The sequence below is a fragment of the Excalfactoria chinensis genome, chromosome 2, assembly GCF_039878825.1.
Source record: "Excalfactoria chinensis isolate bCotChi1 chromosome 2, bCotChi1.hap2, whole genome shotgun sequence".
NCBI classification, from domain to species: domain Eukaryota; kingdom Metazoa; phylum Chordata; class Aves; order Galliformes; family Phasianidae; genus Excalfactoria; species Excalfactoria chinensis.
This window is the reverse complement of record NC_092826.1, coordinates 115,660,226-115,675,876: the sequence shown is the minus strand read 5'-3', so window position 1 is coordinate 115,675,876 and position 15,651 is coordinate 115,660,226. Positions and strand designations below refer to the sequence as shown.

General features: G+C 36.4%; 1 protein-coding gene across 1 annotated transcript in view; it reads right to left on the bottom strand.

Moving 5' to 3' along the window:
- The window catches only part of COL6A6 (collagen type VI alpha 6 chain), a 42,343-nt gene that overhangs the window by 12,811 nt on the left and 13,881 nt on the right, over window positions 1–15,651 (bottom strand). The window contains 15 exon segments of the mRNA XM_072328123.1: window positions 1,028–1,090; window positions 1,826–1,888; window positions 3,713–3,748; window positions 4,196–4,249; window positions 4,888–4,953; window positions 5,967–6,029; window positions 6,292–6,345; window positions 6,589–6,633; window positions 7,591–7,617; window positions 8,051–8,122; window positions 10,751–10,804; window positions 12,192–12,284; window positions 12,412–12,557; window positions 13,979–14,057; window positions 14,668–15,017. Coding sequence (XP_072184224.1) covers window positions 1,028–1,090; window positions 1,826–1,888; window positions 3,713–3,748; window positions 4,196–4,249; window positions 4,888–4,953; window positions 5,967–6,029; window positions 6,292–6,345; window positions 6,589–6,633; window positions 7,591–7,617; window positions 8,051–8,122; window positions 10,751–10,804; window positions 12,192–12,284; window positions 12,412–12,557; window positions 13,979–14,057; window positions 14,668–15,017 — 1,265 coding nt within the window.

The window sequence follows — 15,651 nt, the reverse complement described above, 5'->3', positions numbered from 1 at the left end:
CTGTTTGTCTTTAAAAGAAAAACAATGTTGAAAATGCAGTGATGCTCTAGTTGTTGCTGAGCAATGCTATATGCAGCCAAGAACACCGCAGTTTCTCAGCTTTTTGTCTGTCCTTCCAGTGAGGGGAGCTGAGGGGGCACAGTGAGCTGGAAGGGGACAGAACCAGAACAGCTGATCTAAACTGGCTGAAGGGATAATCTTTATCATATGACATCATGTGAGAAAAAAATTGAACAATGGCGGGGAGTTGGCCGGGCAAGTTGCCGCTGCTTGGAGACTGGCTAAGCCTCCATTGACAAGTGGCAAGCAATTGTTAATGTATCACTTGTTTTGTTCAGCTTTTTAATGCTTTTCTCAAAACAATTACACATAGAAAATATGTAACTATTTTTTGTGGAATGCACATCACAAATTAGAAGACTAGTAAGCATGAAAAAGCTCACTGTGACACAAACCTCTTTTATCCTTCCGAATTCCCTAATTGCAAACAGCAATGGGATCTTGCTGTTGGAGTAAAATGATTTAGATTTTTTTTCCCTCCAGAATACTAAGGCCTACACTTAAAACCAACAAACAAACAAAACAAGCTGTATCTACACTCCAATAACTTCACTTCTCTACCACCAATGACAAACTGATTACTTTGTCTTCAACTGCTCTGTTGTATATAGGACCTATAGGTGCTGCAAGCCGTAGTGCTACTCCTGATTCTATGGAACTGACACAGAACTAATATAGAACTAAGCCTTTTCATTGCAACTGTGCAAAAGATTGGTAATACAGTAGTTCACTTCTTATTCACCCATCTAAACTTATTTTCAAGGCTGTGATTTCAGCATAATCAAAATTTGCAGCCTCATACAACCATCCTTAACTACTATACTGGAAATTTTTCAGTTTCTTATTTCTGTAAGTCTTAAAAAATTCACTATAATACCACCTGTATAATAACTATAAACTCACTAATACCACCTCTGAGAAATTTAATGCCCTGATCTGTGAAGCAAGGATATTATTTAAAGCTAACCTGAGAGCCTGGAATGCCTTGTGGTCCTGGAGGTCCTCTGATCCCTTGTGGTCCTCTTGGGCCCTGACAAAAAAAAGAAAGAAAAGTCACTTCAGTATTGATAGATTTTCAGTGAATATTAGATTGTTCTGCAAGCCTTAATGCACAGGTGAAACTTCTGGCTCTTTGACTATAGGAGTTAATCTCTGTGAAGCACCTGAGATGGTCATTGCCTGAAGGCCAAATTCAGAGAGACACTATGGTGTCTATCATAATGAAGAGACATTAAGCAACACACTACTGGACATACTTTCTCCTATATAGATGCCTATATAGTGAGTGGATGGAGCATGTTAAAACTGAAAGCTACTGTAAGCCTTCTACCACCATAATTCTCTTCAAAGTGACTCCATCAAGCACACTTCTAAATCACAAAACTTTTCTCTTTGGTTTTGTCAGTTACCATATGATTTTCACAATGGTGTCATCACAGCCTGGAAATACAATACATTCAAATTTCAACAGACTGTACTTACTACTAGCAACTTCTAATGAATTCAGTTTTTAGATGCCTGCTTGAAAACATTCGGTAAACTAGAAATACATTGACTAAACTATTCACTTTCCTTTTGATTTCACAACAAGCTGCACATGCATAACAGTAAAGAGAAACTTTGTACTTTTATTTCTTCAGGGTCACGATAATATTCATTAACTGAAGTAAAAAAAAAAGCATTCCTAAAGAAAAACAAAAGATCAAGGCTGACAACTAATTTCTCCACTGCTAACATAAATCAAATCCAAAGTACTCTTAGCTACCTGTGGGCCTGGAAGACCAGGGTCTCCTGGGTAACCTGGTTCCCCCAGTTCTCCTTGCTCACCCTGCCAGAACAAAAGAAAATACACACACACACACAAACATGAAATGATTTTATAAGAAATTGGAACCTGCCATACTGCTATATGCATACAGATAATCATTCTGTGTCTGCACAGAATATTAGCTGATAGAATGTTTATCTCCATTCTTCCAAGTAGCTCTTAATAAGCTTCAATTTCCTGCTGAAGAAAACTCAATTAAAAAGAAAAAAATAAAAACAAGTAGCTTTTTAAAACTGGTATACAATGTGTGATGAACACATGAGGTACATAACAAGAGGTCAGTTCTGTTTTCTTTGCATTTTACACCATGGTCTCAGCAATACTCCTTAATTACCCTTGTCTTACCGACTGACATAAAGACAGGGCCACAAGGACAGAGCACCTTCACCACCTATAGAAGTAGAAGCATGACTTCACAACTCATCCTACAACTAAATGTTCTTATCCACCTCACCTTTCACTCTGGTCACTCAGTAAGAAAAGTCTCATCTTTCTTGAAGATGGAAAAAAAATTGCTTCCATCTATGGTTCACATCTACATAAAGCTGCCATTTAAAGAGAAGTCAGTTTAGAGTGCAAACACTGTCACACAGAACATTAGTTACAGACTGATGCTAGGCTTGTGCCACGTGCAAAATGAATAAAGATATAAATAAATAAAATAGAAATAGATCTCCGCCAAAATAGGCAATAATAACAAATCACACTGGCCACAATGAAAACAGATAGAAGAAAACTTTTCTTAGGCACACCACATAAGAATACAAAGCCAAGAGAATGTTTGTAGATAATCAACTTTGAATCTGTTTTGGAAGACAATTTTCTGTGCTTCCCCCACTTATGTCATCCACTACTTTACTCTCCCTTCCTTCCTTACTATTTGGTTCTGTTTTGAGAACACAATACAAAGACTGCAGTGTTGTTCATATCTGTGACAAGCATGTCTAAGGCTGTTCCACAAATTCTCTTCCTGAGAAGTAGCCTGCTGACTACTTGTCTTTAGAATAGCTAGCTTTGTTTCTTTGTTCTTTAAAAGCTGTTTATTTTTTCATGTTACTGAAAGTATCCTTTTAATCCCCCATTTTTTAACACAAAAAAGCAGATTAATGAATCTGTAAGATCTGGAAAACTCTTCTTTTCAGGATATGGTGAAAAGTTTACAATTTTGTTGATGGGGCATTAGTTCAGTGTATCTTACTAACAAATAAAAACAATACGATTCATTAGGCAAGAACTGTGATAATTTTGGCTGATTCTCTCTACATGATAATTTGGCCCTGAGCATGTTACTAGATGGCATAGCAAAGGACCACCAATATCTATCTTCATCTGAAAGATGGATTGATTTCTACTCCAGCACAAAACCTTCTTTTTCTAGAAGGACTGTCCGTATCACATTTTCTTATACAGTCAGATCCTGCTGCTCAAAGGTAGATAATTCTTTGCTACATTAAATCATTCTCTACAGGAGTGATTTTCAGACTGTGTGGAAGTATCATGCAGATCTGTACGCATGTAGCAAAGGAAGAGAAAACTGTTAGCCGTTTACTGCAGGATCTCATTCCTGTCATCTTTAGCAAGTCTCTCCTCTGTTTATGTTTCCAATTTTGCCTTAATAATAAAATTAATTGCCCTTTTATTTCAGTGAAAGCTGTCCTTCTTCTTTCCAGTTCTAAATCCTTCAAGTCAGGAATGCCTTTTGTGTATGATACAGAGAAGGCTGACTTCTATTGCTGAAAACTTGTGTGTTAGATCACATGGAAATTTCTCCAGCTCAGGCTGGACCCATAGATGCATACAGACGCAGCAGTATTAGCCACTCACCTTTATGCCTGGAGGGCCTCTTCGACCTTCTGCACCCTAGAAAGGAGTGGGATGAGAAATTACAGTCCCCAGTGGATTAAAAAGAGCTGCAGACATGGAATTTACAGTCAAAGGAAGGAAGAAGGGATAAATTAATTTGTGATGAAATTGCAAATCAAGTAAGCTTCATAGGAAAGGCTGCACTGAATTTAAGGCTTGTAATTTCACATGAATAAGACCTGAAATTAGCTTTATAGCAAATTTCTGATTTATAAAAAAGCAAAAAACAAACAAACAAAAAAACCAACAACAGCAACAAAAAAACATTAGTTACTAAATTTGAAGTGAAATATGCTTCACTGTCAGAATTATAGAGTTTTGTTCCTTTTCACTGCAGGAGTTTTCTTTGTGGGATTAAAAAATAAGATTTGTTCATCCTCTCAGTGGGAACCTCATTGTATCTTGGATCAATTATTTCCACTCTGTATTAATTACTATTCTTACATTAGGACCAGCATGGCCTTGCTCTCCTTGGAGTCCATGTGGTCCTGGGTCTCCCTGAAAAACAAAACAGTGAACAGACCCTTAAATACTGTTTCTTTTTCTTGTAATTACACTTTCTTCTCTTTGTGATCCTTCTTAGATTCAGTTTCACTGCAATCAGTTGCATCATGCTAAATGCTGAGTCATTATCTGCAAATCATTTAGCATAAGAAATTAAAAACCACAGTGACCATGCCTGCTTTGAATTTCCAATCGAGCAGTTACTAGTTGTTGACATTTTGTCAAAGCTTTTGTGGATCCATCTTTATTGACCATGGTCTTTCAGCTGGACTTCTTAAGATGAGAAAGTAGTGAGGTTTGTTGCCAAAAAAGTCATCAAAGCAAAATTATCCCCCGAGGAGTGACATTAAGAGTTTTTCTACTCCTTTCAGCAAATTTTGCAAGCACATATATACACACACAGCTACTTATTTAAGTAGAATCAAACCTTTAAAAACAGTGGATTTTCCTTGCATGCTGCTAGAATGTTTTAGTGGTTTTTAAAATCAACATTAAGCTCATTTTAAAGCTTTATGTGTTGCAGCTATGCACTAAAGGCAAATTTAAGAGTGTTACTTAGTCACTAGATAGGAAATACAACTTAGCAATTATCCAAATCCTCATTCTTCTTTAATGCAGATTTACTTGCTTACCTGCCATGCTGGGTTTCCTTTTTCACCCTTAGGACCAGCAATATTATTTTCAATCCCGGGTTCTCCCTGGAAAAGTTAAGTAGAAAACTCAACATTTTCAGTGACCACACCTTTATTATTCTACCTACAGATGCAGAATATGGAAGCAGGATTAATGATTTTAATCACTGCTGCCAAAAAGAAATGCATAAAGGCTATTTTAAAAAATATGCTTGTAAGAACACTTTATAGGCCCTTCTGCAAACTCCACAGTTTTCTTCTTCAAAAAGGTGAAAATTTGTGTTACCAGTGGGAAATGAATGAAACCCTTAAAATGTGAAGTTGTTCTGGTTGCCTGAGTATAGCAAATTGAACTAAGACTATGTCTAATTACCAATTCTCGGCTGAATTTATATTAGAATAATTATATTTAGCCACCTGTTGCTAAACATACATGAAATCTTGATTCCTCAAAAAAGCTGAGTTACCATGACATCTGATCTCTTTTATAAGCTTTAGAATACAGGAGTCGTCACTTTATTCTTAACTCCTCAGAAACATAAAGACCTTTTTTTATGTATAGGAAGACAAAGTTGTGGTCCGATAAATACAATGGCTCCAGTGAAATTTTAGTCATTTATATAGGGAGCTCTGCAGCATACAAAAAGGACAGGGCAGCATGAAGAAGTGAATTACATTTGCATCATTATAAACTTCTAACCAAGAGTCAGTTAATGGGGATTCTAAATGATTGAGAAATTCCTCTTATAATGAAAACAATAAGGAAGGAATAAATATCTCCAAAAGGAATTACGTTGTTCACAGTAAAAACAAACATAAATAAATAAAACATTCCTTGCAGAAATACAAGGAACATCCAGAAGATCTAAGGCTTGAATCTGCTTCTAAGCAATATATTAAAACAGACCAATCCATCAGCAACTAAAGAATATAGAATTCCTGAATTTTACCATACTTTTTGGACAGTGCTGAGTGAAGAACTCTTCGAATTATGTTACATATAATATTTCAGACAGCTCCATCATGGAAACCAGGCACAAAATTGGTTCAGCAGAACAAAAATGAAGAAGTAGACTTACATGATCTCCTCTTAGACCAGGTTCTCCTCGTTCACCTGGTTCTCCTCTGGGGCCTTTTCTGCCCTGAAGTCATAAAAAGAATTTAAGAAATTCTGGTATAGGTAGAGACAGTATCCATGGTAGAGGAAGGCCAGATAAGAGAGCATAGATCTAAATCAGTGGGGCTACACAGATTTGCAACAGGAGCCATCATAGTAGAGAATGGGTAGCTATGTCTGTACTAGATACTATAACATATTAGAGAACAAGTCACGGGCATTACAGATAGAATTACATTTCAGACAGATGTTTTCATAAAATCTCATTCTTATAAAGGATACTTCACCCGTTTTCCAGGGCTGCCTTTCTCTCCAGGAAATCCAGGAGATCCATGTTCTCCCTAAACTCGCAAAGGAAGGAAGAGGAAATTAAAATAAAAAACAAACAGATGTTCTTTCCCATAAATGTGCTTCTCAGATTCTGCCTGGCAGGATCCAACTTCTATTAGGCATGCAACTCCAAACAACTAAATTTCTCTCTAAACAACTGAATTTCTGCTAAGCTTTAAAGGCACAGAAATCTGTACTTTTGAACCCTGAAATAGGTTTCTCTAATTGCGCTTCATGATTCAAACAAAAATTACCTGCTCTCCATCAGTGCCATCAAATCCACTCTCACCGTGCTCACCCTACAACAATAAACAAAAACCCATCATATTAGCATCAGTTCGCTTGTATCTTTTATCAGGGAAGAAATGATGACTCTGCTTTAGGAAACTTGAAAAAAAATAGTGTGTAGTAATGGCTAGCAAGAATAGTTTAAAATAATAATTACAACTTGGAGCTAATAATTAAGAATTTTTAAAGAATTATTAGCTCCCAAATGAATTCATGTTTAAGAACTGTTAATAAGAACAACTGATACAATTATAGATCTTTGCCAGGATTCCAGGATTTCCCAGGATTTTTCTAAAATTTCAAGGCTCTTAAATCTTTACCAGGAGTGCTTTGTTTTGTTTTGCCTTATTTTCATTAAAGCAATTTAAATTCCATTTTAGTTGCTCTTGTTTGGAACCTAATATTGCCATTCTAATCATTGTCCTCCAGAATGAACGTTTTATTAACAAATCGGTGATGATCTTTCTTTGATGAACAGGTATGTCTGAAAGGCTAAGTAGAGTTACAAGATCAGTAGGGACATGTGGTAAGAAGTTTGGATATTGAAAAGGTATTAGTAATGACTATGAAAAACTGTCCAAATCCACAATAAATGTCAGTCAAAATCATTCCTTCCCCTTCTCTTCTGCTTTCTCAACATTCCTCATTCATATCTACAAAAGGAATATGAATTGACCTGAATTACTACCTTGACAGATGACCAAATGAGCAAGTGACTAAATCCCTTCCTGTAAATTAAACTTAGTTGATTATGACTGCAAACATCCTAAATTCTTAGTGTGAAGTATGCTAACTGCTCACATTTAAATTAATTCTTATACAAATGTATTAATAGTACATTAAATATGTTGATGCTTTTAACCTGTTCCTTCCTTTTTAATTTTTTATCTTACAAGGTAGCATGAATTAAAATGAAGCAGAACATTATTCTCCTCAAAGAACAATTGTTTACACATGGAAACACATACCTGACTTCCCTGATGACCCCTGGATCCCTAAAAATGAAAAGAAACATTGATTAAATTTGTTGACAATCTTCAGAAGCAGGATAGACCAGCCTGATGTGAAAAGGCACTCTGGCTTCAGTATTTGTAACACTTACTGGAAAGCCTCCTACTGCCACTTTGGGGATTGACCCCTTTCCTTTATGAAGATGGTACAGGCTTCATTATTACTTCCATCTTATAGTGATTTGTAGATTTACCTTAGGCCAATCTGGAGCTGGTGGTGGAAAAGCCACTGGCAATAACTGAGTCAGCAAACTCCCTTGATCACACTTTGGTTACACAAAGTACCTCTCAAATGGAGGGCAAAAACTGTATGCTTTTACAACTGGAGGTCTTACTCTCCCTGTCCATGTCTCAGGAAAACAGCAAAGAACAGTTTTGCAGAAAACAAGATTAAGAAACACTTCAACAACATACTTGCCTTACGACCTCTGTCACCTGCACATCCCCTATCTCCTCGAGTCCCATTAAAACCAACTGGACCTCTGTCCCCCTAAGAAGCAAAAAAGACATGTTAAAACTCATCCTTATAAAGGTGTTTACCAGTTAAATAATTAAATAAGATTAAAGCAAGACAGAATGACATCACCAGTGAGTGTGCTGAGGGGGGCACAAGGATTGTGGACAGAAGCAGGACAGCTGACCTAAACTGGCCAAAGGTATAACATTTACCATATGATATCATGCAAAAAATAAATAAAATAAAATAAATACTACTAATAAAAAAAATTATGCAGAGAGGAAGTTGACTGGGGGCAGCATCACTGCTCAAGGGACTGGCTGAGCATCAGTAAGCTGGTGGGGAGCAATTGCGTTGTGCACCAACTGTTTTGAAATATATATATAAATACATACATTACTATTTTTTTTTTTTCTTTCCTTTTCTGTCTTAGTAAATAGTTTTCATCTCAAACCAAAAATTCTACTTTGATTTTTCCCACTTTTCTCCCTCTTCCTGTGGGGATGAGGAAGCTGTTTGGTGCTTAGTTGCTTGCCAAGTTAAACCACAACAGTAGATAAAATGAGAAAAAAGCCAGCAGAAAATGAGAGAAAAAACAGTAGATAAAATGAGAAAAAAAAAAAAAAAATAGAGGAAGCAAGAGCTCCAGTACTATCAGGCAAAAGAAATACCTTAGATATCCTAAGATCAGAAAAATGGAGAAGATTCTCTTCTTTCCTTACTCATTAAACATGCATCTCTCTCTACAATAGCAAAAGTGCACTGTGGATCACATTATAGCTTAAGTTAGACAGAGGTACCACAGAGTCGTAATACAATATGAATAAAACAGGAGTTTGAACCCTTTTTTTTGGCCTGACTGTTACCTGTGCGACACATCATGACTAACAACTGAGCTGGATATACACAATTATAATCCAAGATTGTCCAGCATCATCTTCGCAACCTCCCTTCTTTGTGGCATCTCCTGTATGTAGCTTATTACCCACCTTCTGCTATGCATTTATTACATTCAAATGTTTTGGATGCTTAAAATACTTACATTATGGCTGAAAAAATAAACATTTAATCTTTACTGGGGAAAATTTACAATGTGAAATTCACTTTTGGGCTTCACATGCAGAAGACAGAGACAGCTCCTTCCATTGTACAGAAAAACAAAAAAAAAAAAAAAAGTCTCTGTGAAATTTAGAAGCAAGACTTATGTAATTTATCTGGATACTCAGAAGGTTACAAAAATGTAGAATTTTAGATTCTTAATTTTTTAATTTTTTAATCTATAAAATCACAGAATAATGAAAACTTTTTGGATGGGAGGGGCCTTAAAGATCAGTTAGTTTCCAGCCCCCCTGACACGGATGGGATCACCTTCCACTAGGTCAGTCTGCCAAAAGCTCCATCCACTTTGGTCTGAACACTTCCATGGATGGGACATCCACAGCTACTCTGGGTGACCTGTATCAGTACCTTACCACCCTCATTGTAAATAATTTATCCTTAATGTCTAATATAAACATACCCTCTTTTAGGTTTTAAACTCCTTATCCCATTGTGCATCTACTCATACATAAAGAAGAAAATTTTTTATATTCCTTCACAACTCCAAAAGAGACAAGACTTTGAATTTTTCAATTCAAAATACTGGGGCAAAAAAATCCAAGTATTTCCTATTTCATAATATTCAGAATATTTTCACTTTAAAAAACAACCTCAGGGTTTGAATTTTAATTTTAATTCTGGAATTTGCTTATGTGGAATTTTATTATAACATTATGAATTCAGGCTACCTGAAAAATAAATAAATAAAAGAATCAATACACGTGGACGCTGCTCAAATAGCTGCAACCAGTGATTTCCAAAGAAATCATTAAATCACCATCCTGACACAGTTTCTTGATAATCCTAGTTGACAACCCTTCCTTTCTGTCACCACTTTCCTCTCAACAGAGGGTTGGCTTCCTGCAGGCAGTCTAACCAAGGGCAAATTTAGGCTGGGCAACATACTGTGAAAATTGGAACTATTCCTCTGCAGACTTTACAATTAAATACAGAGAGAAATCCTTGTCTGACTCTTTCACTTGTAGTTAGGAGTGATATTCAAGTTCTGGGTGCAGTTCTGTAAATATAGTTGTTTGCTCTTAGCACTAAGAAAATTGCCGCTTACACTTTGCAATATTTCTTTTGTTTCCAGACTGCAAAGGAAGAAATATTCCCAGGGACTGAATTTTGGCATATGCACATTATGCTGAACTCTTAGACAGGAACAGCACAATGCAAAGAACTTTGAGAGTCACCAAAACACTGTCATATTCAACTTTATTAGACAATCACAAGATATTCAGTTATGCTATAAATGGATAGGATGGCCTATTCTGCAAGAATTATCAGCACAGTCTGTCATGGAAAATAAGAATACAACTTACAATTATGCCACATAGGATCCTATTATGTGATTCTTTCCAACTCTGTTTCTACATTAGCAGCTATTACTTGTTGTGATGAAGTGCAGGTACACACAGAATCAAGTCCATATACACACCTTAGATGCTTCTTGCTTAATCACATTTTAGGTTAGTATCAATAAGACTGAGTGAATGAGTAAGTGCAGACAGGTTCAGGCATCAATAAACACCATCTTAAAAGGAAAGAATGTTTACTTACAATCCCACCTTCCTCACCAGGATGGCCAGGAGATCCTCTGTAACCTGTACTTCCCTGGAAGACAGGAACATAAGAGACACAACACTCTTCTCCAAGCACACTGAATTTGTTTGCATCATTTTACTCTGCCCATGTGGAGAGAAAAATTTTCTTGAAAATCAGATCCAGTTAATCTAGGGAGAGCAGGTTCCACTAACTGTGCTAATACAACCTCTCTGCACAGAGTTCTGCATACTTGACATTGTTGTGGAAGAAAAAAATTGGTAAAATAGAGTTCAATATAAGGTTCAAAACATTATTTCAGGAAACTGCCTAATGAATTAACAAAGCTTAGTGGGTTACTTGGTCAAATTAAGTATCTTTCTTCGTGATTTTGAAGAGGAAACTAAGGAAATTCTCAGGTGAAATGAAAAATATATGGAGGTGAAAAATTTGTTTGGACAAATATTTTGCAATAGTTTTAGAAGACTTCATGAATGCTGAAACTTTGTATTTGAACTGATATAACACTCATATCCACAGGTTAAATATATATAAATGTACTTTGTATGCATGTATACATATACCTATTACACAGAAACAGAAGAGTTTCTGGAAAAAATTTATGCTGCAAAAAAATGTTTTTAAAACTGTAAGCTGCACAACCCAATGTATCACGTCTGTCCACCTGCAGTACAACTACGTCTACATTCTGAACACTGTTTCATCTGAGCATTATAGTTCAGACGTTTTAATAAAGCAGGTGTAAGAATACCAACAAGAGTAATGGAAGAAATCAGTGTTATAAGACTACACCTTTGCTAAGTGATGAATAAAAATGGATTTAACTGCAATCAGATAATTGAAGAGTGTAAAATACAATGACAAATTATTTAGAGTGTTCCCAGAACAAGAAGAAATAATGGAATTAAAGTAATAATAGACAAATAAAATCTATATATACAAAAAAACTTAATAATGAGGTCCACTAGCATGCTGTAGAAGTGATAAAGTCTGTTGTATTTGAAATAGATAGTAAAAGAGAGAATACAAAAGCTTGAAGGATATATTGTAAATTAGCGCTGTATTGATCAGGTACAAAAGTCTCACATTCAGTGAAGAAGGATTTTTATTTTCTACTCTCAACTTGGCAGTCGCTGGTTTCTTATTCACAGTTAGCTAAAAATGCTGAATCATCAGAAATCATTTCGAAGCCCCTCTATATTTTCTGCTGAAGTCTATGAAGAAGAGCACTTAATTATGTTTATGGATGGCTTTTCATTTCAAAAATACTTTTGTAATAGCAACCTGGTGTAGAGAAATTATTACATTACATCTTTTATCTTCATCTATCCTAATGGCAAGGGTTATGGGCATCTGAAGCATGTTTTCTATTACTACAGAATAATAAAAACACGCTGCAAAAATAAAGCTATTTTTTTGTTGATCACAGCTCTCCTACCTTCCTCCCAGGATTTCCCCAGCCACCACGATCACCAGTTTCTCCAAGGCATTTACAAACAACATTACAGCATTTTCTTTCTGCAACAGTATCCTGAATAAAAGAAAAAAAGAAAAGAAAAAAGAAAAAAAAAAAAAAAGACAAGTAGCATAGCATTTATGTACAATAAATTACAAAACACAGACTGCTTCCCTTTTGTTTATATCACAAAAGGACTTACAAGGTTTCTCTGCAAGATGCTTGCAATCTCTGGGAATCCAACACTCAGTGGTTCATTGTATCCAAAACCTCTGCCAAACTCTATTTCACGAAGTGTAGTCAGGTTCTGAGTATTGTCCAAGCCAACTAAGAGAAGTGCATCAAGACCTTCAAAATAAGTGTAGACAGAAGTTTGTGAACACCTGAGCGACATTATTTAATCAGCAACACGACTGTGAATAATAGCAGCTCTCTAAAACTTACATTTTACATTACATTAAATGAAATAAAGCCATTGAGAAGAACATATGAGACAAAAATTAATACTAATATTTTTCCAGTTAACTTCCCTTCTTCAGATCAAACTGATGCTACTTCAGCTCAAGAGCTAACCTCAATACCTGAACAGAAATGTATGCGCTTTCTCCCGCACATTCTAGAGCTAGGCTTAACATCTTGTGCATTTGTCAGTAAGAATATCTGCTCTAGCTTTTGGACTTGCACTATAGAAATCAGAAGCATCTTAGGTTCCCTGCACTCTAGAAATATTACTATCATTGTCTATCAACCAAAATGAGTTATAGAGGGAAGGGGAAATTAAGGCTTGCTCAAGCCACTTTCTCATCTGGGAGCCCATCACAAATGATCTGTCTGCATTTACCTACTAAATTACATATTGGCACAAGCAAATTTTAGGATTTCTCCAGTTTCCATTTATTTGACCTTTCCCATTGACAGGAATGTCCTGTGGATAAAATCGGGATTTCTCTCTAGTTTACTAGGGAATTGTATCGTATTGTATATCACATATTTTAATCAGTCAATACATTTTTCTTACTGTAGATACAACTTTAGCCTTTCTATTATGCAGTAATATGAAGTAAAGTCCATTTTTCCCTTCCGCAAATATTGTTTCTCTGAGGAAATCTCTGCTCCCCTTTTCTTCTTCTTTTTTCTTTTTTTCCTCTGGAAAACTTTTTTCTTTGCTGTTCACTTTTTCTACAACTTACATTTAAGGCAGAGGGAATTTTGTAACACACAGTGGTGTGACAGAAACGGTTCTAATCAAGTCTCTGATGGCATAGCTAAAGAAAGGTTCAAGCCAGAGGAGCACAATTAAAGGAAGGTGTCTTATACTGAAAGAGTCGTATCTTTTCAGAGGAGTTAATCCCAAGGTACTTTAGGAAACCATAGTTTGCCCTGTACATAAAACCAGTTTCTGTTTTGTTTCCGCTTCAAGTCAGCAGTGCAGAAGATTGTGACACAGATCAAACCCAGAAAATAATAATCCACAGGATAAAAAATAATTTTTAAAATAACAAACTATCAGTTTTCATTTAATGCATTAAAAAGATCAGCTCAAGAATACAACTAAAGATGGAAAAACCCTTGTGAATGCTCTGGAATGTGCAATTATTCTGAACATCATAAACATAGGTGCACATGGAGGAGCAAACATTTTCCCTGTGATTTCTGAGTAACTCTATTAGCGCAGCGAGTCATATTATTTAGAAAATTTATAGTAGCGGAGCAATACATTGGGCCTCAGGGCATCAGGAGGCCAGAGCATCAATGCAGTACTGTAATACCTTTGAGGCGAAAGGCATTGGCTGCTTTTCTGAGATCTTCCAGTGAATCATCCAGCCCATCTGAAAATACTAACAGAACCTGTCAGTAAAGAGAGTAATACTGAATCACTTGAGAAGAAATATTAAAAGCTATGTCAATGTAAAAAAGTACAGTTTGCATTGAAATCTATATCTATGAGGCTATGAGGTAGTTTAAATTCCACTACACTGTGTAGACCTGGAACGTATGTGATAGAAAAAGAGCAAAAATACAAAACCCTTTCTTTCCTGAAAACATTTCTATCTGAGAGATCTGTCTTGCCTATCAGTTCTTACCATTGCTATTTTATCTGCCATATAGTATGCTAGCCTGAAGACCAATTCTGCCATGACTTCCTGCAAGGAGACCTTAGCAAGTAGAAATGTTCAAACAGCCACTACAGGACACGCTCAGTGCTCCACTGAGTCAGCATCTTATTAAAAATAAAAGCAATGATCCTGAACACACTTCGCTGAGATCCTTCCTTCACTTAAATAGAATGAGTCCTTTCATTTCAGAAGAGATTAAGTCAAGCCTTCAAGCTCACCAATTCCTGATTCAAGAATTCTCGAGCTACCCTTTGTTTCCATGGAATAATCAGCATCAGAGACAGCACTAAACATTAAACCATGTAATTTTTCAAGTGTGTATATTCACACCATTAAGTTACCTTCACTTTAGCAGAGGCTGCACTAAAAAACTTCTCCTGAACTGCCTGTAAGAAGTCTACATTCAGGTAAGTATCCAGCACTGTTTGCACATCTAAGAACTTCTGTATGATCTCTTCATTATAGTCCTCGAAATCAGAGTTGAAGAGGAATTGTTTGGTCCGTGACAGTACTTGGAATTTGAACCTAATGCTGACTGGAGAGCCAGCATTACAGCTGATACTTGGAAGAGATTTCATCTGGAATAAAAGCTTGGGGAGGAATGTTTGCAGTTTCTGTTTCAGAAGCAGTGGAGATGCTGACTGCATGTGTCTTGAACTATCAATTGCTATAGCAAGGTCTATATTGCAATCTGTGAAAAAATTAGAAAAAAGAGAAACTGTAAGCATACACTATTTATGATATTTGTCTTTCATCACATTATTGTGGTTTAACCTGACAGGTAACTAAGCAGTATACAGCCATTTGCTCACTCCTCCCCTTCCTAGTGGAATGGGGAAGAGAATCAGAAAAACAAAAAACAAACAAACAAACAAACAAAAACAAACAAAAATGCAACTCATGAATTGAGATAAAAACTAAGATAGAGTAAAGGATAATTAAAAGGAAGGAAGGAAGGAAGGAAGGAAGGAAGGAAGGAAGGAAGGAAGGAAGGAAGGAAGGAAGGAAGGAAGGAAGGAAGGAAGGAAGGAAGGAAGGAAGGAAGGAAGGAAGGAAGGAAGGAAGGAAGGAAGGAAGGAAGGAAGGAAGGAAGGAAGGAAGGAAGGAAGGAAGGAAGGAAGGAAGGAAGGAAGGAAGGAAGGAAGGAAGGAAGGAAGGAAGGAAGGAAGGAAGGAAGGAAGGAAGGAAGGAAGGAAGGAAGGAAGGAAGGAAGGAAGGAAGGAAGGAAGGAAGGAAGGAAGGAAGGAAGGAAGGAAGGAAGGAAGGAAGGAAGGAAGGAAGGAAGGAAGGAAGGAAGGAAGGAAGGAAGGAAGGAAGGAAGGAAG